Raw genomic sequence first — 25941 nt, forward strand, 5'->3', positions numbered from 1 at the left:
AACCAGCAAACCATTCTTCCAGAAACTAGCACTTGTGGCTGAAGTCAAGGGAAATAGAGATGCAGTTTTTTGGTCTCAGAATGAAAAGTCAGAAAATTGATGAAAGATGTTATTTTTTAAAAGATAGGATATCCAAAGGCTGGCCAACATTTGCCTTTTTGTTTTTTCAATATCGCTTACCCATAAATTGGATCTATTAAAAAAATTTAATACATGAAAAGCACCTAGTAATACTACCATGTACCAATTCATCAAAAAAAAAGTAAGTGATCTTTGAATTAATGTTGAATCCTAAATTACTCTTCATAAAATGCCAGAGAGCTGAAAAATTTACTTCAGTTTCCTGCCCATGCCAAAATATATGAGGGATCATTCGAAAAGCTAATCACTTTAGAAGTAATTCTGTAATCTATAAAAAAAAAAACACCAAAAAAAACACACCAAAAACCAAAAAACAAAAAAACACCCAAAAACAAAAAAACAAAAGGCATCTAGTAAAATTCAGGTGCAGACTATGTGATGTACCTCCTTTAATTTCCCCTGTGTTGAGGAGGGGAAGCTAAACTAACAGGCATATTATGAAGCTTCTATCAGGCTCCAATTTTCTCTGCAGGTGCCCCAGTCATAACTGGAAAGAGACGTGACACCACTTTTAGGTTCATCTGTCATCTCAGCATGCTGAAGATGGTCCTCATTCCTAAAATGAGAGGCTGGCTACCAAAGCAGGTTTCTGCTTCAGGACTCTCCGGAGTGTTATTCTCTCCCAAACATGTATCATCATTTATTTGGGGACTTAGTTTCCTGTCACTGGAGAAAAGTTGACTAAATCCTTCTCTTCACCATAAGAAGAAAAGAAGTGACACCATATCAACCCCTCCTCCCACTTATGCTTGTTCCAGACTGAGTTATATTTGGTTGATGTGGGATGGCAATAAAGTAAAGGTATTTTGCTAGAGCAGAGTGATGGCTATCCTGTCCCCAAACTATATCTCCTGCTCTATCAGAGCTGGCTTCACCGGGGTTCCCCTGGCTTACAAATCTTTGTGGAATTCTTGAGCTGAAGAACCTTTTCATCTATGCCATGTGCCTGGAATTAGCGAAATCATTTTTATGAGCATTTATAATCTGCATCTTCTCTAGCACAGTACCAGAAAAGCGTCAGACAGATTTGTTGGTAAATACTGGAGTCTCTAATTGCACAGATCATTAAAAAAAAAATCACGGCTACTTTTATACTCCTCTTAAATTGACATGGTAAAAAATTGTCCCTGTGATTCCTTTTATGAGTCTAAATCGATTTTTATGCTTGAACACACATTCTACCTTTGTAAAGCCTTGACTTTTGCAATTTTTTTTTTGTGTGTGAAAGATCTTACATCTATATAGTTTTTGCTCTGTGTACTGTGGCTGTTATTTATATCCTGTTTCAATTCTGCTTTGCAATGCTGGGGTGAAGAGTCACAAACTATATTCCTCAGGCTCCTTTGCCAGGTTCCACCAGTGGACGACACTGGCAGGAGTTGTGGAGGAGGGAGAGAAGCCTTCTCTCACTCATTTTTTTTTTTTCTTCCTTCTTTGGATGGTGGCTTTGGAGGCGGCTGTGCCTCTGCCACTATCCCAGCTCTTTAAGTGATATTCTCCTCCACTGTTCCTGCTCCTTAGGTGGCAGCTGGTGCCCAGGTGGGGCCCATCTTCCTTGGTGAGTCTAGGTTTTGGTAAGCTAGCAGGGCTGGGAGCTGCCTCCTGCAGTTACTTATTTGGGTTTCTGAGACCACCTCCTTTCATTTTCCCAGCCTCTCCAAACTCGGTAACCAATTCCCTTTACTAAATTTCCTTTGAAATTCTAAGTGTGTTTTCTGTTTCTTTGACTGGAATGTTATCAGTCAAAACTAATAAAGTATGCTATAATGGCTTTCTGCCAAGAACAATTATATCTTGCCCCTTACAGTGGAACTTACTGGAAAGCCTCAAGGTGTTAGAATCTGGAATGACATGGTTATTTTAACAAATACTTTGATGGTGCTTACTATGTGCCAGGAGATATTATAAATGCTTTCCAATTATTTTATTTAAACTTTATAATAACCCTTTGGGGCATTAGTATAATAATTCATATTTTACAAATGAAGAAACAGGCATACAAAGGTCAACTGACTTGCCCAAAGTTAGATTGCTAGAAGTGGCAGTTTGAGAGGTAATACCCTAATTGGTGATTTATAATAATGAAAATGCAAGAAAAAGACCCAGCCGGAGGTGGTGGTAAGAAGGTCTGTCTGCATGGTTGGAGTAACCAGATTAAGAAGCAGAAAAGCACAAAGAGTCTGGAGAGGTCAGATTCAATTTTAGCATTATGAGGAGGGCTGCAGAGACCTTCCGAGGGCCCAGTACAACCCTGGCTTGGCATCCAGGTGTAGCAGGCAGTTGTCATAGCCACATTAGGTACTGCAGGCCTGTGTTGGCCCTTCCCTGAGGTTATGGTTAGAAAACTGAAATTACTAGGAAGTCCTTGCAACACCTTTCTTCTCCTATCTTGCACTGTGTTTCCCTGAAAATAAGACCTAGCCAGACAATCAGCTCTAATGCGTCTTTTGGAGCAAAAATTAATATAAGACCCGGTATTATATTATATTATATTATACCTGGTCTTATATTATAGTAAAATAAGACCAGGTGTTATATTAATTTTTGCTCCAAAAGATACATTAGAGCTGATTGTCTGGCTAGGTCTTATTTTCAGGGAAACACGGTAGGTAATGAAGGTTCCTCCTAACCTTACTATGTCAACAGATGATACAAGATTTTCTAAATCAGGCAGACACATACGTAACAGAAGTCTCTTCTCAATGATCATGTAACGATTTGGAGTCCACCTGGAGAACTGGAAATAAAAACTTGAGGAAATACCTATTTTAGGTTTCCTGTGAATTTAAATTAATATGTCATATTTTCAGTGTTTGAACACTCAGTCTCTGACGTCTTGGAAAGTGAGAATCATCACTCAAAATCACATGGAAAAAGAAAAGGCAAAAACAAATGAGGAAGAAGTAAACTTATGCATATGTTACCAAATTTCCATTAAAAGCATCATCTAAAAGTCATCTTGTCTGAGATGTTTGACAATATGGATGAGGGCAGCTGTGGAATAGCTAAGGCTCATGCCTTATATTCTGTATCAGGGCTGTGGGCGGAAACCATGGCTCTAATTTTTAGCCATTTGACCTCGGGAAAATTACCTAATGTTGCAAAGCATCTTTCATCCGTAAACTGAAGATAATAATCACCTTACAGGGTTGCTGTGCGAATTAAGTGATTTGATGCATGTAAATAAATTAACACAGACCCTTAATACAGCCCAATAACTAGCTATTATTGTAAGTATTGTTATTAAACTATTATTGATGGTCTGAAGTATGACTAGTACTGTGACAGAAAAGTTCCCATAGCCATCATGGTTTTAATAAGCAAACTTAGCCAGTGACTTTTAGAACAAATGCCATAGGGAGACAGGGACATAAGCCCACTCCTTTGTCTACTGGAAATACTTTAGTTATTAAGCAGCAAAAGTTGGCTCAAACACAGGGCCAGAATTCATGTTAGGAAAAAAAACAACCGATCAACCTTCTATGCATATCATACACAGCAAGGATAAGACCAGAAGAATTTGGAGGCCATAATGGAAGGGTGGTACAGTAGAAAGAACATGAGGCTTGGATCCCAGGGACCTGTGTTCCGGTGTAACTACTACCAGCACATTGTATGACTTTGGATATGTCACATAATGAATATCTTTGCATTTCTCTTTCTTTATCTTTTAGACAGATTTGTAAGATAATGGTCCGTCTAACCTTCTTGGGATTGGCTCTACGCATGTGTCTTTAAATTTGAGTGGTAAAAGCAATTTATGGGGAGGGGCTCGTGGCTAGAGGCAACTGTTCCACTTCTGTATTAGGTTTATGATACTCTACTGGCAGGAAGAAAGGGGCACAGACCTGCGGTCAGATCCACTGGGTCGGCCTCTGAGATCTAGAATGGTAGACTGGTCATTTAGGGAGATTTTCCAGCTATCTATGGATGTGCAAATGACCAGTGGCTTTTCTTTTGATATATTTGCCCTTCTCATAAAATTCCAAATGTCTGCAGGGTGAGCCAGTTATTAGGAATAGCTACTAGCAAAACAGGGCACTGGACAGAGTGGAGATGTTGGTAAAGGCATCTTTGATGGGAAACTATAACTACATTTGAATGCAGTAGGGTTTTCAATCCTTACACATAATCAGAATGTCAGCTTTGCCACCAACATTTCCATAACATTACATTAAATTGTTCTTAATGTTGAGATAAAACACATGTGCCTCTGCATTTCTCAGTGCTCAATTTACACCTCTTTTAAAAAACAGTTCCCCTAGGAAAGAAACATTTAAGGATCAAAAATTCAGAATTTAAATCCCACTATTTGACTGGGAAGCATGTACCCACAAAAGTTTCTCTTTATTCCCATGAATTACACTCTTAACACAGAACTGTGCAGTGAAACTTGAAAATATGTACTCCCAGTCATCAGCTTAAATATATATTTTAAAAATAACACTATTTTTTCCTTTGTTTCCTAGTCAATTTTTTTTACATAAAAAAAATGGATTGCTGTTGAAGTTTTTGAAGTTACAAGGAAGAATCCTGTAAAAAAAAGAATCGTTTTTTTAAGCGACAACAGTTCCCCACTGTAGTATGTAATTTAGGTGTGGAGACATCCAGGCACTAATCAACACCTTTCAAAGTTAAGCATTCTAAAAAGTATGACAGAATGACAACCGCTAGTTGAAGTATATATAGCTTCTTTAAGGGTGGATATGTATAGCACAATGTTAAAATGGGAAAACAGACCACTGGCTTCCACAGAATAATGATTCATAGATAAAGAAAGAGAAAAACTAAACATGTGAATTATAACATCAATATTCAACTCATTTTCTTTCCAGGCTATCTGGATTAGGCTTTAAAACCTAGTAGGGCAGATGAGGCTTAGCATACTGTGCATTTATTGCTTTGAGAGATACCCCTACGACCAGGAGGCCACTCGAGGGAAAAATGACAGAAACAAAATATGACCATGTCTTTTCAGTTTGCCGGTAAGGTTCCCTGTTGAGCAGTGAGGGTTGGCTGTGGTGGGTGGGGAAGGGGAATATTGATTCTCAGGAGTTGGCACGCCATTATTTCTCTCAGGAGTTCTTTGTGCCTTCTTTGCACCTTTCTTTATGATTTCCCTGAGGCAGTGGTTAAGATCTCTGACTTCTCTCGTACATCAAGGCTAAAAGCAGAAATGCCCACAGGAGAGGCAGGCAAAAAACAGAGATGAATGAGATGAATGAGGCAGAGGGTGGTAACCTGAGGGGCCCATGCTTTTCCTCTCCAGCTGAGAAATGGCAGGAGGCCGTGGAGCCAAGTGGTGCCAAAGCTAGTGATTTTTTCAATGAATCCGGGCATTTTAGTGAAACTGCTGCCTTTTTAAACGATAGCTTATTTTAAAAACATCCTGGGTTCACCAGAATGCTTTTCTCTGGCTTGCATTCTGTTGGCTGGGCAGCCACTTGATTGTGGAGAAGCTGCAGGGCTGCTGGGGGGCCAGTTGGGTGGTGTGTTCCAGGAGTCATTTCCTGATGTCCAGCCGGGAGTGCACTGCCCCAGTCTCTCCACAGATCTTGTAAGCACTGAATTTCCTCTACCAAATCCCTTTCTACTTAAGATAGAATGGTTTCTTGTTCTTGCAACTAAACCCAACCTGGACTGATAGATGTCAAATTGGAACCTGGAGATACAATGCCAAAAAAGACTAATTTCAAACAATTTGCTTCAAAAAAAGAAAGGGGAAAATATCACAGATAACACTGATGTTTTCCCCATTCAAGCATATATGATAACCAGTGTCAGCATAAATAAAAGTACCATGAATTACACCACAGGCCTGGAGTTTACAAAAGTGGAGCATGCACGGGGGCTCCCAAGCTGGCCATGAAGGACTGGGGGTCAACAGGAGGCAGTGCCAGACCCAGGGGGAACCTTACATATTCCCAAGGGCTGAATACTCCTGGCCAAGAGACTGGACACTTAGCCACAACCACAGCCACCAAAAAACAAGCAAAAACACCCTTTAAATAAAGTTCTAGTAAATAATTTAATAGCATATCCAAGTACATGTCCCTGATAATGAGAACAGAAGCAAACAGTAAGTAACCACCATGGCTTCACATGAAAATTGTTGTTGACCTTGCAAAGAACTTCCTGTGACTTTTCAGCCATTTCTCGAGCTGCTATTTATATTTGAGAGCAAAAGAATGGTGTTCAGCTGAACTACAGACAGGAAAAACTGTAGCTTGACTGATTTACATAACAAATTTGAACAGTCAAGGTATACATTAATGTTAGGTATAAGTCACCTTAAACTTTTCTAACCCAAGGAAGCTAAACAAATTACTTTTACAGTTCAGATGAGCTGAATAATTTATGATGGAGCCTTATTTGTTGGCCCTGATAGTAGAGCTATCCAAACCGAAGCCCAGCTAAGATCTGTGGTTCACCTGGTGATTTGTTCCACTTCTCCAGACCTAGACAGGCTGCCTCACCTGTGATCAGCTAACTTGTATCTAGCTGAGAAACAGGGAAACAGCAACAAAAAAGAATTTCTACACAAGCTCCAAGTACAAACCTTAACTTGCCAAAGGACTAAGCTAGAGTCTATAAATATGCATATATTAAAAATGAATCTACCATACCGAGTCCTTTTTCTGGAAGTGAACCAAGCTGCCAGGCTGGAGGTGGAAAATGACTTACAGTGTAAGAAACACTTTATCTGCACCAATTTGACCTTGATACTCAAGAGCTAGATTTCAACAAGAACTATTTCAACATTAACGGATAACTATTGACAATGTATACAAAGTAGTCCCCATCCTGGGGTTAAAGCTAATTACAAAATTGTATATATAAAAACAGAAGTAAATGAAACAGCTAATCCCACAATGTTGTGAACGCTTTGAGAAGATAGCATTATCTATTCTCCTAGAACCAATATTTGGGAACACTTTGTTTAAAAAGGAAAAATATCTAATAACAAATTAACTTCTATCTTTAAGAAATTTCAGTAACCCACCCCAATGCTCAAATTCACATTAAATGTTTGAGAGTCACTATATTAGTTTCCTGTTGCTGCTGTAGCAAATTATCATAAATTTGCAGCTTAAAAGAATAAAAATTTACTATCATACAGCTCTGGCAGTCAGAAGTCCTATCATTCAGGGTGTTGGAAGAGTTGTGTTCCTTTGTGGAGGCTTAAGGTAGAGGCCTTGCCTTTTTTGGCTTCTAGATTCTCTACCTGCATTCCTTAGCTCGTGGCTCCTTCTTCCATTTTCAAAGCCAGCAGCTGTAGCATCTTCAAATCTCTCTCTGCCTCTGACCACTACTGTGGCATCACATCTTCTTCTCTGACTCGAATCTTCCTATCTTCCTCTTTTAAGCACCATGTGATTACAACTGGCCTATCGGGATCATTCAGGATACTCTTCCCATCTCAGAATATTTAACTTAACCACATGGGCAAAGTCCCTTTTGCTATATAAGGTAACACAGTCACAGGTTCTGGGGATCAGGATGTGGACAACTTTGAGGGTGCCATTATTCTGTGTATTATAGTCACTAAGGGTCACCCATACAAAAAGAGAATATTCAAATATCTTTGCAACTATTGGTGTAATTTTAACCAAGAGTGCTTGCTTAAAAAATCCACTCACAAGTAATTATAAAATGGAAAAAGAAAAAAATAAACAAATAGGACTACATCAAACTGAAAAATTTTTGCACAGCAAAGGAAACCACTAACAAAATGAAGACATCTTATTGAATGGGAGAAGATATTTGCCAACGATACATCTGATAAAGGGTTAATATCCAAAATTTATTTAAAAAAGTCATACAGGGCAACACCAAAAAACACAAACAATTAAAAGATGGAAAGAGGACCTGAATAGACTTCTCTCCAAAGAGGAAAACAGATGGCTGGCAGGCATATGAAAACATCTCAACACCACTAATCATCAGGGAAATGCAAATCAAAACCACAATAAGATATCATTTCACACCTGTCAGAATGGCTACCATCAATAAATCAACAAACAAGTGTTGGTGAGGATGTGGAGAAAAAGGAACTCTTGTGCACTGTCGGTGGGATTGTAAATTGGTGCAACCACTGTGGAAAAATGTATGGAGGTTCCTCAAAAAATTAAAAATAGAATTCCCATATGATGCAACAATTCTACTTAATTTATCTGAAGAAATCCAAAACACGAATTTGCAAAGATATATGCACCTTTTGTTCACTGCAGCGTGATTTACAATGGCCAAGATGTGGAATCAACCTAAGTGTCCATAGACAGCCAAATGGATAAAGAAGTGGTACATACATTACCCAGCCATAAAAAGGAATCACATCTTGCCATATGTGACAACATGGATGGAACTAGAAGTTATTACGCTAAGTGAAATAAGTCAGACAGAGAAAGACAAATACTGTATGATCTCACTCATATGTGGAATCTAGAAAACAAAACAAATGAACAAACAAAACAGAAACAAACTCATAGATACAGAGAACAAACTGATGGTTACCAGATAGGAGAGGGGTTGGGAGGCTGGGTGAAAAAGGTGAAGGGAGTAAGAAGTACAAATGGGTAGTTACAAAATAGTTATGGGGATGTAAACTACAGCATAAGGAATACAGTCAATAATACTGTAATAACTATGTTTGGTGTCAGATGGGTACTAGACTAGTCAGGGGATCACTTCACAAGTTATATAAATGTCTAATTACTGTGCTGCATAGTTGATACTAATATAATATTGTATCTCAACTGTAATTGAAGAATACATTTAAAATTATTAAAATAAAAATGATGAAAGATTGTTTTCTTCCACAGAACCAAGTGTATAATCTCTACAGAACATAATGATTAACTATAAAGAAAAATCAGGAGAGTCTTCCCTCGGATGCATTTCTTGCCACAGTAAAAATCAAGCATGTTCTCCCTCTCCCTCCCCCTTCCTGCCCCTTTCCCCTCCCCCTCCCCACAGAGCAGGTGCCGGGCACTTCCTGGTTGCTAGGGACAGCATGTTCTCATTCAGAGATATCAGTCTAGTGATGTTGACGTGGTAACCGCCAGATTGGTAATTTGATCCCGCTAAGTATTACCTGTTTGAATAAAGTGTAGTCCTGTCTTGAGAATAATGTTCATTGACATATAAGGAAGAAGATGAAATTGTGGTCGCCAAGGAAGCAGCTTCAAACAGTGATGGTGTGCTAGGCACCAGGTCTGGCCTGTGTCGCGATCCCAGTGCTGCATAACAAAAGCAACACACACACACTCATGAATCTCAGTAATAAATGCTGCTTTAGTATCTATAATAATTTAAATGAGTCAATTTAATAATTTAAATGAGCATTAATTTTACATATCAGGGTGCAAATTAAATTATTAATTAACTGTGCTCTTCTGAACTGCAGCAGAAATGTAAAGTAGCTTCTTGCAAACAGGTTAAACAGAAAGGAAATTGCATTAATTTACAAAATGGCTTATGGAAATGACATTATGAATGTTCTTTTCAAAACGTAATAAAGTGATTTACTGTTTCAAAAGATGACATAAAAAGCTCCTAGGGGCTTAAAGAGATAATTTGACAGAGATTAAAAGGATGATTGGCAAATACATAAACAGAGAGTGACCCTGCTTTCCCCTTCCTAGGATAAGCACATATCTGTGATTCTCAATTTAGATCTAAGAACTCAGACTTTTTAAGAGCCAGGAAACAGGCTTCACAGCCCAACAGCTGGCTTATATCTTAACCCTGTTTGAGCCCACACGTATCTTTTGAACGTTATCCACTGCTCTTCTTGACATCATATTTTACCAGCAAGTCTGCTCTTGTGAAAATGAGAAAACTCTTATTTTTTCTTCAAAATGTCAGTGCCTATAAACATACGTATGTAAGAAATCCCCCCCCGCCCCACCTCATCAGGAAGTTGGAATATTTGAGGCGGAGCAGTGACCCATGTCTACTTTATCTGAGTCTTTTTTTTTTTTTTTTTTTAAGAGTTGAATGTGGGTCATCTTAAATCTTATTCTAAACTTTAGACAAATTTACATCCATTATTGGCCATCCATTATTGGTCAGACAGTCCTTTAATTAAAGGTCCAGTCACACAGAACAGAGCTTCTCTAAAAAGAGACGTGCACATCCCCAGAGAGAGAACACTGGACAAATCCAATCCTTCAAGTTCTGCAGTTGGGCTCACTCTAATTTATTTTTAACCTACATATATATTTTATTTTTTATTGAGAGCTAATTGACATATAACATTGTATTAGTTTTAGGTGCACAACATAATGATTTGACATACGTGCATATTGCGAAATAATAACCACAATAAATTTAGTTAACATCCATCACCACACAGTTACATCATTTTTTTTTTCTTGTGACGAAATCTTTTAAGATCTACTCTCTTAGCAATTTTCAAATATATAAACAGTATTGTCAACTAGTGTCTCCATGCTTTATTGTGGATTCTTTTTAATCATTCCCTCAGACTAAACTAAAACAGGCAATAATAAATATAATATAACTTTAGGGTGTTTCTGGCATTCCTTTTTAGGCACAACAGGTTCAAAATTATGTCTTTTCAGGAAGTGTGTGAATGGAAACTGATCCTGATAGGCACTAGTACATGAGTGTGAGGTTTGGGATTTTGGATTTGAAGGGGAAGAGATGGAGAGGTGCAGTGAAGCATGGAGGGAAAAGGAGGCAACCACAGAAAGACTGGACTCTGGACTAGAAGACTGGATACACATGAAAATGTATGAGATGGTGCAGCTCTGCCTCCGACTCAGGTCAAAATAAAGAACTGCTGTTAAAAATAACAGACGATAGTCATATAAAAATATGAGTAACCAAGGTGTGCAAAAGGCAAAAATGAGAAAGGCTTCAATTTAATATGACAGCTGGCCAGCAATCTTGATCCCACCTTCTCATTAAATACAGAGAAAAATATGAAAACTCTCAATAACATTGAAAACTGGGTCTGAAAAACAACCTCACATCAGATTCCAATGAATTGCCACTAAATATTAAAGCAGATGGAACTGAACTGACCTGAGAACGACTAACGCCGACCCGGCTTGACTTCATAAATCAGAGGCTACCTGAGTGATATTACATAGAAAACCATGATCCGTCCACTGACGTGGGCCCAGGTCATACATCACCCGAACACTGGGTAGCTGATCCCTCAACCCCTTATGATAAGCCTCTGAAGCAGAGAACTGACTGTTTCTCCAGGCCTTCAGTTTTTTAAAACCCTAGTATGGTAGGCAGAACTCTAGGATGACTCCCCAGTGTACTCTCCTCCGCTTGAGTGTGGGTAGAACTGTGAATATGATGAGAAATTACTCCTGTGATTATTTCATCTGACATGGCAAAAAGAATTTTGCAGATACAATTAAGGTTACTAATCCGTTAACTGTGAGTTAGTCAAAGAGGGGCTTATCCAGGTAGGCCTGGCCTAATCACATGAGCTCTTGAATTATGTGTCTCGGGGTCAGAGACGTTGATGTCAGAGATTCAAAGAATGAGGGAGACTGACTTTTGAGAAATTCGCCATTTGAAGATGGAGGGGGCTGCATGGTAAGGAATGTGGATGATCTCTAGGGGCCAAGCGTGGCCCTCGGCTGTCAGCCAGCAAAGACACGGGGACCTACGGCCTACAACTGCAAGGACGAGAATTCTGCCGGCGACATGATGAACCCACGGGTGGATTCTTCTCCAGCACCTCCAGGTGAGAACTCAGCCTGGCAGACATCTTGATTCCAGTTTTTGAGACCCTGATAAGCTGTGCCCAGAGAGCCCAGGCTAGCCTTGTCAGTCTTCTGACATACAGAACAGCGAACTAATACACGGAGGTGATATTAAACTGCTAACTTTCTGGTATTTGTGACATGGCAATAGAAAACTAATATAACCAAGATATACTGGGAATGACAGAAAACAAATGATTAGAAACGAGAGGGAAACTGGGTGATGACTTGGTACACTGTGAAAGAGGAAGTCCCCAAATATAGAGCAATAGAAATAGGATGAACTTTCGGGCAAACTTAGTAGATGCATAGAATTGTCAAGATAAACACATTTTAAAATCGCATGTGAACATTTTCAAAGAATATGCTCAATAAATTTTTCTTTCAGAGATCTTGTCAGGTGAATCACCTTTAAATTTAAGCACTGGGTCCAATAGTTCATCTGAAAAAAAAAAAAAAAGCACACTATGTGCCCTACTTTCCATGTTTCCAGGCTTTCTGGATGCTCTGCAATGCATTCATCATCCAGATTGACATCAAGACTCACGGCTCTAACTTTGGAAGTCATACTAAACCCACTATTTGAAAGTAACCAACACAGTTTAAAAATAAGCTTATCCCGTTTCCCAGACTGCAGATGCCTTGTAGTTTTATGTGTGTTGTAAGAAAACCAGGCATGTGAGATGGTAAGGAAGAGATGCCTAGAGAAAGAGGGTAGATGTCTGCCAGAAGGTGGAGCCATCAACTTAGACCAAGAAGCAAGGGCAATTCATTAGTTCTTTTGTTGAAATCACTAAATCTGGGTGAGAGTAGGCTTATAGGAAGATGAGAAAGAAAGAAACCCAACATAGCACATATGGATAAGTGCCACAGAAGGGAACAAGAATAACATCCTATTCTAAAGACTCTGAGGGAAAGAAAACCCAGAGAAGAGATCTAATCTTCTACAGGAAGTAGAAGAAAATTTCAGGAAATGTTGCTATTCTCAAAAGAAAATACTATACTGATAAAAAGGAAATCTAAAATGTCACATCCTCTTACAGGATTACAAGAGAAAAACCAAATGATCCACTCATTGGATAGAGGAAAGTATTTGATAAAATTCAATAGTCATTCTTGATAAAAACCTTTAGCAAACTAGGAATAAACAGGAACTTCCGTGACCTGATTATGAGCAAACTTCTCTCTCAATAGTGAAACATTAGAAGCATTCCCTTTAAAATCAGGACAAGGCAAGGCTGCCACAATCACCACTTCTGTTCTTCATTGTGCCAGAAGTTCTAGCCAGCAAGTAAGAAAGAAAGGAAAAAAGATGTGAGGTCTATGAAGTAGCAACAAACAGCCAGAAAACCCAAATCTTCAAAAGATACTCTTTGAAAAGACACAAAATATAAAGCTATGTCTATATATCCATCTGAGGAATAAATCTAACAAAAGGGAGGTAGGTATGACATGCAAGCAGAAAATTACAAAACTTTGATTAAATTCATTAAAGAGGACCTAAATAAAGTGATAATTCATCGTTAATTGTGATTATATGTATGTATAAGTATGTGTATATATGCATATAATGTATATGTGTATTTGGAAATAAAACATATACATACACAGAACAAAGTCTAGTAGTAAAAACACCAAAATGTTCAGATTTGTTACCTTCAGGTAGTGGGATTATAGATCTCTGTATTTGAATATTTCACTATCTTCTAATTTTTTTTTTAACCATAAACCCCAAATTGTATTGTTCATGCATTTAAAAAATTTTACATTTACTGTATCATACAGTAAATATATTTTCAAAAGTTAGTTAATGGACTTGTTTCTCACAGCAGGTATTTTCTAATTTTTCTACTGTGAGTTTATATTACATGTAAATAGAAAATCACAAGAACTTTTTTTCCTTTTTTTTAAGTTACATTTCTTTACCTTCTTCATCAAGGCTGCTAAAACTTTGCCCTTCGGTCAGTAAATCTCGCTTCTCATCCTTCCATTCCTGGCTCACTGAGGACACAATCTCCTGTGAGGTTGCCTTCAGCGCAGCGATGGAATTGCACCGTTTTTTAGAAGGAGAGGCCTTCAAAGCTAGACACAAAGGAAAAAGGAGACAAATAAAGATACTTCTTGTAAAACCACATTATGATTTTATTTATTAAGATTTCACTTATCCTTTATAAACATTTTAATCATTATTTGAGTAGAATGCAAGAAGCTGTGTTTTATATACATAGCAAAGGGAAAGGAAATTGTGTTTTGGAAATTTTATTTGTCCAAAATGACTTGACTTAAATCAGAATATCCTAGAATAAATTCGAGTTGAAACGTCTCTCCAGATTTTGAAACGAAGTCTTATTTGAGGTGAAATTCAAATGTTTTGCTGCTGAAGAATTATTTTTCCTCCTCCAAGCAATGCTTCTCTACTGCCGGGAGGAGGTTGGGTGGGTTGGTAAATGCAGATGGTAAAGGAAGGAGAATTTCTCATGACCCTAGTTTTATTAACTTGGGACTGGGAATTTCTCAACATGCCAATCTTATACTCATGTTGCCCAATTTAGCCAAGTTACTTCTGGTTGCTTTTTTCTTTCAGTGACTTTCTTCTGAAATTTCCTGCCTTTTGGGTTTTTCTAGGTCACAGTGACGTCAGATGTATAATTTAGTCCCGATCTTTGTCTGAACAGCATTCTACAACTTCAGAAGTGTGTTGGGAACCTGAACCAAGGCAAATGTACTGCCCATCAATCATGCTCACTGATGGCTGTGACTTTACTTGTGATACGTCAGTGCGTGCTGTGTCAGCTGCAGCTGGACCATCCCCATTTATATTTACTCTTTGCTGCAATAATCCTCTTGGCTTAATACTGTTAGAGAATTTCCTTGGAGGTTAGGGAGAGAGGAAAGTTGAGGCTTGTTTATACTTTCCCTTGAACTTGTTTTTGGCAGTGTCTCTCCTCCTTTGGAGGTTTGCATTTAGGAGTAATCTGACAGAGGATGCTTTAGAGTAATTGTGTTTGGCCTTGGGAATCTCAGCGTTTAGATTACACAGAGGCCAGCCCATAGGCAGCTTGCAAGAACTTAATTGGAGAAGGACTTTGGGACACACAAATGAGGGCAGAAGAGAAGGCAATCTCTCCTCTTACAGAGAAGGGAAGGTTTATGTGTCCCATGAGCATTCTTATAATCATAATATAATCACCATCATAAATAACTTTTGTAGAGGGCTTCAGAGTTTGGAAGTCAACATTCACATTCCATATCTCAAACTGTCCACATGGGAGGTAAGCCCTCTCATAGGTCTAAAAACGGAGGGAGAATACGCTTTTTTTATAGGTCCAGAAACTAAGAGTAGAAACGTAATGACCTGTTCAAGTTCACAGAGATAGAAAGCATGAAACCCCAGGTATCTTTCTTTGTTTCTTAAGTTGTATAATTAGTGGTTCACTTCATAGCTCTTTAGCATTCTATTTTCTGGTTAAAGTGAAAAAAAAAAAAAAAAGAAAGATAAAAACTAGAGATTTTTTTCTTTGAGGAGATTTTGAATGTTTAAAAACAAATCAAAATTGTACTTAATAGTAAATAAGTTGGACCAAATAACTCACATTTTTCTTAACTTCTCATCCTATCAAAACTGTGTTCACACTTGCTTTATAGGTGTGAAGTAATCACCCAGACACTGGCTCTTGCTTTTTAATATTTTATCTGCTAACTTTTATAAACCCCCAACTCTTGTCTTTCGATATAGTATTTTCAAATAAAGTGGGGAAGTGGACGGGGACCACCTTTTCCACTGTGGCAGGACTATAAGCATTATCAATACTATCCAAGCAATAAAAAAAAAGCGATAAAGTATTCAAATGTGCTTAGAAGAGGAAAGACTTTATTCAATAAATTGTACTGGGAAAATGGTTAACTCAGGAAAAAACAAGGTTAGATCTACCTTGCTTCATACATCAAAGTAATACCACATAGATTAAAGAAAAACAAAAACCAATCCATAAAAAGTACAAGAAAAATATGAGTGAACATTTATCTGATTCCTCAATGGTGAAGTACTTTGTAAACATAAGAATGAGTAAGAAAACAATTCTAGTTATAACAACCTTAAAAATACTTAAGAATAAATTCAACAAAAGTGCAAGACTTATACACTGAAAACTACAAAATATTGTTAAAAAAATTAATGAAGTCCTAAATAAAAAGACATCCATATTCATGGAATGGAAGACTAAATACTGTTAAGATGGCAATCAATCTACACATTCAACACAATCCTTATGGAAATACCAGCTGCCCTTTATTTTTCTGCAGAAATTGACAAGCTGATTCTAAAATTCTTAGAGAAATCCAAGGGACCCAAAATAGCAGAACAATTTTGAAAAAGAACTCACACTTTTGAAGGATTCACACTCCTGATTTAAAAACTTACAATACAACATTAAAATAATCAGGACAGTATCTTACTGATATAAGGACAGGCATACAGATCAATGGAATAGAACTGAGAATCCAAAAATAAATCCTAACACTTATGGACAACTGATCTTCAACAAAGGAACAAAGATAATTCAATGAGGGAAAGAATAGGCTTTTCAACAAATTGTGCTGGGACAATTGGATATCTACATGCAAAAGAATGAAGTCAGGCTCTACCTTATACCATATAGTACTAAAAATTAAATCAATAGTTAGAAATCATGTATATGGTACCAGAAACTTGTGTCCAGAATATATAAAGAACTCTTAAAACTCAACAATAAAAAGACAAGTAATTCAAGTAAAAATGGGCAAAGGATTTGAACAGACATTTCTCTAAGGAAAATATAAATCGTCAATAAGCACATAAGATATTCAACATCATTAGTCATTAGAGAAATGCAAATCAAAACCACATTGAGATACCACTTTATATCCACTAGGATGTCTAAAATAAAATAGTCAATAACATACATTGGGAGAATGTATATAAATTGGATCTCTTATATGTAGATGGTGGGATTGCAAAATGATGTAGCTGCTTTGGAAAAGAGTTTGGCATGTCCTCAAAATGTTAAATGGAGAGTTACCATCTGATCTAGCAATTCTACTCCTATATACCCAAGAGAAATGAAAACATATGCCTATATAAAACCTTGGACATGAAAAACTGCATTATTCATAATAGCCCAAAATGGAAACAGTGCAAATATCCATCAACTAATGATAGTATATTCATAAAACGGAATACTATTCAGCAATAAAAAAGAATAAACTACAACAAGATGGCTAAACACTGAAAACATGTTAAGTAAAAACAGCCAAACACAAAAGATCACATACTATATGATTCCGTTTATATAAAATATCCAGAATAGGCAAATCCATAGAGACAGAAAATAAATTAGTTGTTGCCAGGGGCTGGGAAAAAGAGAGGATGGAGAGTGACTGCTAATGGGTATGGGATTTCTTTCTGGGGTAATGCAAATGTTCTAAAATTAGAGAGTGGTGATGGTTGCACAGGTTTGTGAATATACTCAGAATCACAGAATTGTACACTTTCAAGGGGTGACTTTCATACTAAGTGAATTCTATCTCCATAAAGATTTTATAAAAAATAGACTAAAAATCAAAATGAGAAAAAGTCAATAGATTTGACTACTTGAGAGGTAAAATACTTGTTACATTGAAAACATACAAACTGGGTAGACTGGCAACACATGTCCTAGTTCCTGGAGTTGAAGATGCCACTGATTGTGCCACTGATTTATACACTACTACTAAGAAAGCAAAAACACGGTTCTCCCACCGCCGGTCCTTGCAGTTCAGGCAGCAGGAGGAGCCCAGGAGAAACCTGCCAGGTTGTCAGCTAAACCTGTTCCTAGGAAGCCAAAAAAGGCTGCAGGAAAGGATAAATCTGCAAACAAAACAGTGCCAACAAGTGGGAGAAGGGGGAGCAAAGGGAAAACAGGCCGAAGTGGCTAACCAAGAAACTAAAGATTGACCTGCAAAAAACGGTGAAACTGAAAACGAGGTGAGTTCAGCCTCTGATGAGGTAGGAGAGAAAGAAGCCAAGTCTGATTAATCTCACGGATCATATCTTACCAGTGGTCCCTGTTCCCCTTCTTATATAATCCAGAGGAACATTTTAATCAACTATTGTGTAAATGCAAATTTTTCAGTAGCTCTAGAATAATTTTTAAATCAGAGGGAATTCCTCTCTCCCCATTGTTTAAGTGTAAATGCTTTTTTAAAAGGTCAAATAATTTGCTGGCTGTTTAGTTTTTGGTACAACCAGAAAATGAGTGGGATATTGAACATAGAAGGCTTTGATTGTCTTGGGTGTCAGCTTAACATTACACAGACGGAGGGTAGTTTTTATATCCTATTATACAAAGCATATTAAGTGGTAATTTGGAGTCAGTTGTGCATTTAATATATCTTGAACATTTTAAATTCTTCCATTCCTGTGTTTTTGGCAGAATTGTTTCCTAAAGAAAACCATTCCTTGATCTTGGCTTTCCCTGTCAGAATTCTGTGCACTCTGTAACATTTTTGGTTGTAGTAGTCCAGCTTTCCTAGTAACTTTGTTAATGTGCTGTGAAAGATTGAAAATTTGATTGTGTAGTGCATATGATACTAAATTGTGAATTAACGGGACTCTGATGTATATCAACAGTGTATTAACATTTGAAGATATTGGTACTTGATATTCTATTAAGCAAAATTAGCTTCCAAATTTTAAGCTGGAAAGTCACTGGAATAATTGTTTAGAAAACAATCACAACTATGTGACTTTTTAGGTTTTTGGTATGTATGTTAAAAATTGTGTACATGTTGAAATGTCTGAGTACTTATCCTCAAATCAACCAATCAAATCTTGATTATAAAAGAAAAGAAGAAGAAAGAAAAAAAATCCCATGATGGGGAATTTCATGGAGGAGTCTCACTAAAGCTGGGACATTAAGGGCCACGTCCCCAACAAACCTACCACGGGCCACAAGAAAAGTCATGTTTTTCCAACTTGGCAAATGGTGAAGGGACGCAGAAAATCTGCCTTGAAAATTTGAACCACAAGTTGATATTCACACAGGCATACAATCTGAATAAACACCATAATATCCCATGGTCCATCTTAGGCAAACCAAACCAAACCAAACCAAACCAAATCAAACCAAACCAAACCACACCAAAAAACCAATAAACTTCTTTAAAGAATTTAATTTAATTGGTCTTAATTTGAGACCAATTTTAAGATACCACTGAGATAAGTCAAATGTGAAACAAAAGTTTTTCTTAGGATAAGACTGAAAAGAGATTGATATCTTTACAATTTAGAGTTCATATAAATCATTTGGAAAAATAATAAACAGCCACCATAAACAGGCAAATATTACGCAGCTCAATTCTCAAGGGAATGACAAATGGCTAATAAACATGAATAATGGTTGAATGTCACCAGTACTTAAGAAATGCAAAAGAAAACAAGCAGATAACATTTTTTTTCTTTTCAGCGTATTATAATTTAAAGAGAACAATTTGGCTAAGGGTTAGAAGGGTGCGGACTCTTGTGGAAGTCTACAGTGGCATAATGTTTCTGTGCAGTTACGTGCATTTTAACCCCTTAGTATTCCTTCTTGGAATCTACCTTCATCATAAATTTGGACACAACATTTATTTGAAATGATGTTCATAAAATATTAGAAGTAGAAAAAGGAGAAACAATTTAAATGTCCAATAATGAAAGAATGGTTAAATAGATTATGGCACACCCATATAATTTTAATCTTGTGTTGCAATTTTGAATGGCGTTTTTGTATAATAGAACATACAATGATACGGGAAACGAGGTTATATTATGCGAAAAATAGAGGAAATATACATAAATTCATGCACCATTATACTATCATTTTAATAGAAATACACCTAGCACAGAAATAAAGATTGGTAGGAAGTACATACATCAATATATTAGTAGTGGCTATTTCTGGGTTACGGGGTATCAAGTAATTTTCATTGTTCTCTAAATTTTTTTGTAGTTTCCAATATTTTTACACTGTTAATTTTTACACTCACAAAAATTAACTCAAAATAGATTAAAGACTTAAATGTAATATCTGAAACCATGAAACTTCTAGAAGAGGATACAGGGGAAACAAGCTCCTTGACATTGGTCTTGGCAATGATATTTTTGGATATGACATCAAAACACAAGCAAAAAAGCAAAAACAAACAAGTGGGTTACATCAAACTAAAAAGCTTCTACATAGAAGAAGAAATAATCAACAAGATGAAGAGGCAACTTACAAAACAGGAGAAAATATTTGCAAACTATATGTTAGATACGGCGTAATATCCAAAATATATAGAGAACTCATAAAACTCAGTAGCAAAAACCAAATAATCTGATTAAAAAATAGGCAAAGGACCTGAATAGATATTTTTCCAAAAAAGACATATAAATGACCAACAGGTAGATGAAATGTTGCTGAACATCACTAATCATCAGAGAAACGCAAATCAAAACCACTGAAGCTGAAGCTGAACAATAATGAATGTCAACTACAATTTTCTAATATATACATACTTACAAGAAGTGGAGTTCAGCATTAGGAATAGAGACAGTGGAAATGTAATGGCTGTAGGTGATGTCAGAGGGGTAGTAGATAGGGGGGGAGGGGGTTATCATTGTGAGGGATATAAATGATAAATATCTATTACATTGTTTTGTACACCTGAAACTAATAAGAAATAAAAAACAACAACTACAAAAAAACACCATGCGGTATCACCTCACACCTGCTAGGATGGCTATTATCACAAAGACAAGAGTAAACAAGTTCTTGGCGAGGATGTAGACAAAAGAGAACACTTTGCACTGTTGATGGGAACGTAAATTGGTACAGCCACTTTGGAAAATAGTATGGAGGTTCCTCAAAGAATTAAAAATAGAACTGCCGTATGATGCAGCAATCCCACTTCTGGGTATATAGCCAAAGGAAATGAAATCACTGTATTGAAGAGATATCTGCACTCCCAAATTTAATGCAGCGTTATTTACAATAGCCAAGATATGGGAACAACCTATGTTTCCACTGACAGATAAATGGATAAAGAAAATGTGGTCTACACACACACACACACATGCACGCACGCACGCGCAAACACACGCACACACACACACATGCACGCACGCGCGCGCACACACACACGCACGCACACACATACACACACACAGAATGGAATATTATTTGGTCATTAAAAATGAGGAAATCCTGCCATTTGCAACAACATGGATGGACCATGAGGGCATAATGCTAAGTGAAGTCAGACAGAGAAAGACAAATGCTGTGTGATCTGACTTACCCGTGCAATCTGAAAAAGTTGAACTCATAGAGACAGAGAGTAGAAGAGTGGTCACTGGGGACTGGGGGTGTATGGGTGGAATGAGATGTGGTCAAAGGGTACCAACTTTCAGTCGTAAGATGAATAAATTCTGGGAATCTCATACACAGTATGGGGACTATAGTTAACAACACTGTAGAAAGTTGCTGAGGGAATAGATATTAAAGGTTCTTACCACACACACAAAATTTGCAATTATGTGAGGTGATGGATGTGTTAAGTAACTTAATTGTGATAATCATTTTGCAATGTATATGTGAATCAAATCGTCACACTGTACACAAACTTACACAATGTCAATTATATGTCAATAAAGCTGGAAAAAAATCAAAGCCTTAAAAAAGGAAAGTCCTTTACTTTCATCAACAGAAATAAACTCCAACAAATATTATTTAAAAAATCTGTCATATAAATATAAAATATGAACATTCTACTTTTTCAGGTTTTTTTGCATGGCTAAATTGTCATGTTTTGGGTTATGAAATTGGACCACAGAACACCTAAATGATAAAAATAACATATGTAATAACAGGGTCATTTTTTCCTTTTCACATAGTTTACGAACTTACTACATAAGTAATACATAGTCCTTGTGGAAAATTTAATAAATATTGATGTAAGGAAAAGAAAATCCACATAATCCCATGATTCTGAATAACTATTGTTAGCTGTGGGTTTGATAATCTTCTTCTAGTTCCTCCCTAATGATTAATTAGGGTATGGATTTGCGACCTTTCTTTTTTAATGTAGGCATTTCCAGCTATAAATTCCCCTCTGAGCAAGCACTGCTGTCACAGCATCCCATATTTTTGGTATGTGTGTTTTTGTTTCCACTCATCTCTAAGCTTTTTCTAATTTCCCTGTGCTTTCTGCTTTGCTCCACTGGTAATTTAAGAGTGTGTTGTTAAATTTTCACATATCTGTGATTTTCCAGTTTTTGCTCATTATCGATTCATTGCATTGTTATTGGAAAAAAAGGAGAAAGGGATTAAGAAGTACAAACTTCCAGTTATGTACAGCATAGGGAATATAGTCAATATTACCACAATAACTATGTACTGGGACAGCTGGTTACTAGATTTATGGTGGTGATCACTTCATAAGGTGTATAAATGGTGAATCCCTATGTTGTATACCTGAAACGAATATATTATTATAGGTCAGCTATAATTAAAAATAAATTTAAAAAAGATTATTTGTATAATTTCAATCTTTTTACATTTATTGAGAATTGTTTTGTGGCCTAACAATAAAGTGTATCCTGGAGAATATTCCATGAGAATAACCACTGTGAACATTTTTATATATCCTATTAGAATTCATTGCGCATTTAGGTACACAGACCAATAAGTATATATTTGTGAATAAGTCTATATCTATAAGAATTAAGTGTACCTTTAATACACCATTTTTATTTGTTGCATAGTTTTCCATTATTTTATTGTATTATAATATATTTAATCAATATATTATAGGGTTGAACATTTAGGCAGTTTCTAATTTTTTCCACTACAAAATAGGACTTTAATGATTATGGCATCAATAAATATTTGACTGGGATGCTTAACCATAATTACTAAATGACAACTGCTATTGGGAAATAAATAAGGCCAAACCCTTCCAATAAAAATCTTGCAAAGACACACATAGTGAAGTCAGTATGTAAGTGCTAAAAGAAAAAAAAAAGTTCATAAGAATCTTACCTTGAATTTTCTTGAAAACTCTGGAATTCATAAACTTTAGAAATCTGTCCGCATAAAAGCTTGGTCTATGAACTGAAACGGTGTCCTGAAAAGACACATCAGGTATCACAGATTTACCTCTCAGGCAGTTCATTTCAAGCTAGAAGAAAGATCTATGCAATTGGTTCTCTCTGAGCCAATGTCCTTAACGAGAAGGTGTGGACTTTGAGAACCAGAAAAGAGCAGTGTCCTGTGTTCTGGGGCCCAGGAGTCGGGCTGGGGAGGAGGCACAAGACTCAGTCTAAGCAAAGATTCTAGATACTCATGATGAAATAGAGCATGAAGAGGGGCAGGGGAGAGACAGCAAAAAAAAAAAACCCTGCTATTTTATAAACCAAAACAGCTGATCCTCATTCTGTTGTGAGCCATGAGGAGCTTTTAGTCGTTTTTTTTACATACAGGCTGACAGTGCCTCAAGTGTCATCCAGAATGCAGGATAACACTTTCAGTCAGGAACAAAAACTGGGGACATAAACAAAACAACCCTCATGTAAGAGTGAGATCTAGGTCAAAAAAAAAAAATAAATAAATAAAAGTGTGCTGGTTTCACCTCCCAGTAATAAGGTGCATAGACACTGGGAAGATTCCTAGGAGACAAGGCTGACTGATGACCTCTGTTTTATTGAATTATCTACTAATTACATAGAGTTGAACTGCATTAGATTGTTAACGCAATTCTCTCATGCTTGGTAGGAGTCTTTAGGACTGAGGAAGCATTTTATTGCAAATTCAGGGAGATGGATGAAGGAGCTAATTCTGTATGTTTATTCGGTAGTAATTTATTTACTACCCAAGATATACATTTCTAGAAATAGTATATTTGCTTATTTAATGCTCCATTTTGATTACAGTTTTGTGAATTCCTGTAAGTAAACTTCTAAAAATTAAGTTTCGATTCTTTAAAGTATCTGCAGTGAGTTTGGAAGAAAAAATATACGTTGGACCAGAGGTGTTAGCTCTAATGTAAAAAAGCTGTGGGATCCTGGGAAAAGACAGTGTCTTGGTGCCTCTGTTTTTTTCTTCTGTGAAGTAGGGTGTTCATGAAGCATAAAGTAACTCTGTAATCAGCATGTTATGAAGGACATTTGGCTCTTTGGCTAAATTACAATGGAGGATGAAATGGCGTGTTTACTCCCTCTCTCCTCCATATTCAAAGAATGATGTAGTCTCTACTTTTCTCAGCCAAAAGGGAAAAAAAAAAATTAACCCTGGCTTTTTAATAGAAGGAACAGTTGAACTGACTCATAAGCCTAAGTTTAATTCTTAGAAACAAACTTGTGAACATGTCGTTTAAAAGTGCATTCTGACGGAAGTCATTCCTTAGCATTTGGACAAAATACAGATATTTCCTGCCGAAAGGTTATTACCAGTCTTCCACAGAACTGAGAAAGTGGATGTTCTTCTCTAAGAAAGGAGAAGAATAGCATCTATGATTTATCCTCTTTCAAAGGAAAGCATCTGCTAACATCTTAAAAAAAAGTGTGAGCGAATCTTTGACCAACATATTCTCTGGAACTGTCACTTCAAGTTATTAACCGAGGGAGGCTGAGGCCAGTGAATGTTCTGTCAGCAACAGGAAATTGAAATCTAACATTTAGATAGGAATGCGTGTGTGTGTGTGTGTGTGTGTGTGTGTGTGTGTGTGTGTGTGTGTAGAGGGAAAGAGGGGAGTGGGAGGGGGAGAGAGAAGGGAGGAGAGAGAGAGAGAGAGAGAGAGAGAGAGAGAGAGAGAGAGAGAGAGAGAGAGAGAGAGAGAGAAACTGCTCCGTGATAATTTTCTTCTGTTAATGCCAATTCTGGGTCCAAAGGACATCCTCTGTCAGTCTTAGTCGTGTATAAAAATCTATAACAATTTTAAAGTTTTCACTTCCCATGTCTTTATTATGTGTTGGGTATCATGTTGAAAACTAAAGTGTATTATTTTATTTAATCTTCACAACAGCCCTATGAGGCAGGTACTAGGTACTATGACTATGCCCCTTGTATAGATGGGAAAGCAGGCAATGAGAGGCCAGATAACAAGCAATGTGTCTGGGTCACATGGCTAGTAAAGTGGTGAATGCAGGGTTCAAATCCAAGGCTGTCAACCATCAAAGTCAGCTTCACATCCATCTGTAGCTTGGTCTTATGAGAACTTCATTTCAACTGTTACTGATCTTACCAATGCCTATGAAAAGAGTCTCCATTTTCTCATGGTCATCTCAAAATCGGGCCCTTCAGATTTCACATGGAAATAAGACACCATTTTGTTTTCCTGGCTTCTACCTAGCCACCAGGCTGGATGTCATCTATTTGAAGAGCTATTCAAATTTATGTTGTCTTTGTTCTTACATTTGAACCTATCAGCTAGTCTGATTCTGAGTTTAAAAAGACGCTGTTTCCTCTGCTTTTCAGGTTTAGTGACACAGTTTCCTAAACATACTCTGAAGTCTCTGAGAAATCAGTAAAACATTCAGTTTAATAAGGAGCATGATAAGCCACTTACCCCATCATAAACAAGAGCTTTCCAGGAATGTTCTAACTTCTTCATTAACCTAAACGTAAACAGAAAGACAAAAATGAGAATGTAAAATCACTCCCACTTGAATTTTCAGAAGCTTTTGTTGATTTATTTTGAAATAATAAAACACTACGTCCCCAAATTTCTTACCTATATGATTGCAGAATATCTATAATGCCCATAAATAAAAGTAGTTTTTCTCCCTTATGGCTTTTAGCTGGAATGCCTCCCATTCTGTTGATAGAGCAAAAGAGAAAATATTTTATAGTATAAGAATAGGATGTTAAAAACAATTTCTAACAAATAGACTATAAGTAAAAATGGACAATCTTCAAGAATTCTGAACTCTCTCTCCCTTCATCATTTTTTTTTTTTCCCCCTGGAATCAGTTAGTCTTCCTGGGAATCTAGAATGATGTACTTCCCACAAAGGG

General features: G+C 36.9%; 1 protein-coding gene across 1 annotated transcript in view; it reads right to left on the reverse strand.

The window, feature by feature from the left end:
- PIP5K1B (phosphatidylinositol-4-phosphate 5-kinase type 1 beta) overlaps positions 1-25941 on the reverse strand; it is a 280298-nt gene that overhangs the window by 62891 nt on the left and 191466 nt on the right. Inside the window, exons 9-13 of the mRNA XM_019730369.3 lie at positions 25659-25742; positions 25494-25542; positions 22970-23054; positions 13821-13976; positions 9236-9380 (exon numbers count right to left, since the gene is read on the reverse strand). Coding sequence (XP_019585928.1) covers positions 9236-9380; positions 13821-13976; positions 22970-23054; positions 25494-25542; positions 25659-25742 — 519 coding nt within the window. The remainder of the gene's footprint in view (positions 1-9235; positions 9381-13820; positions 13977-22969; positions 23055-25493; positions 25543-25658; positions 25743-25941) is intronic.

The sequence above is a fragment of the Rhinolophus sinicus genome, chromosome 16 (assembly GCF_057876585.1).
Source record: "Rhinolophus sinicus isolate RSI-liver-muscle chromosome 16, RSI-T2T, whole genome shotgun sequence".
In the NCBI taxonomy this organism is placed as follows: domain Eukaryota; kingdom Metazoa; phylum Chordata; class Mammalia; order Chiroptera; family Rhinolophidae; genus Rhinolophus; species Rhinolophus sinicus.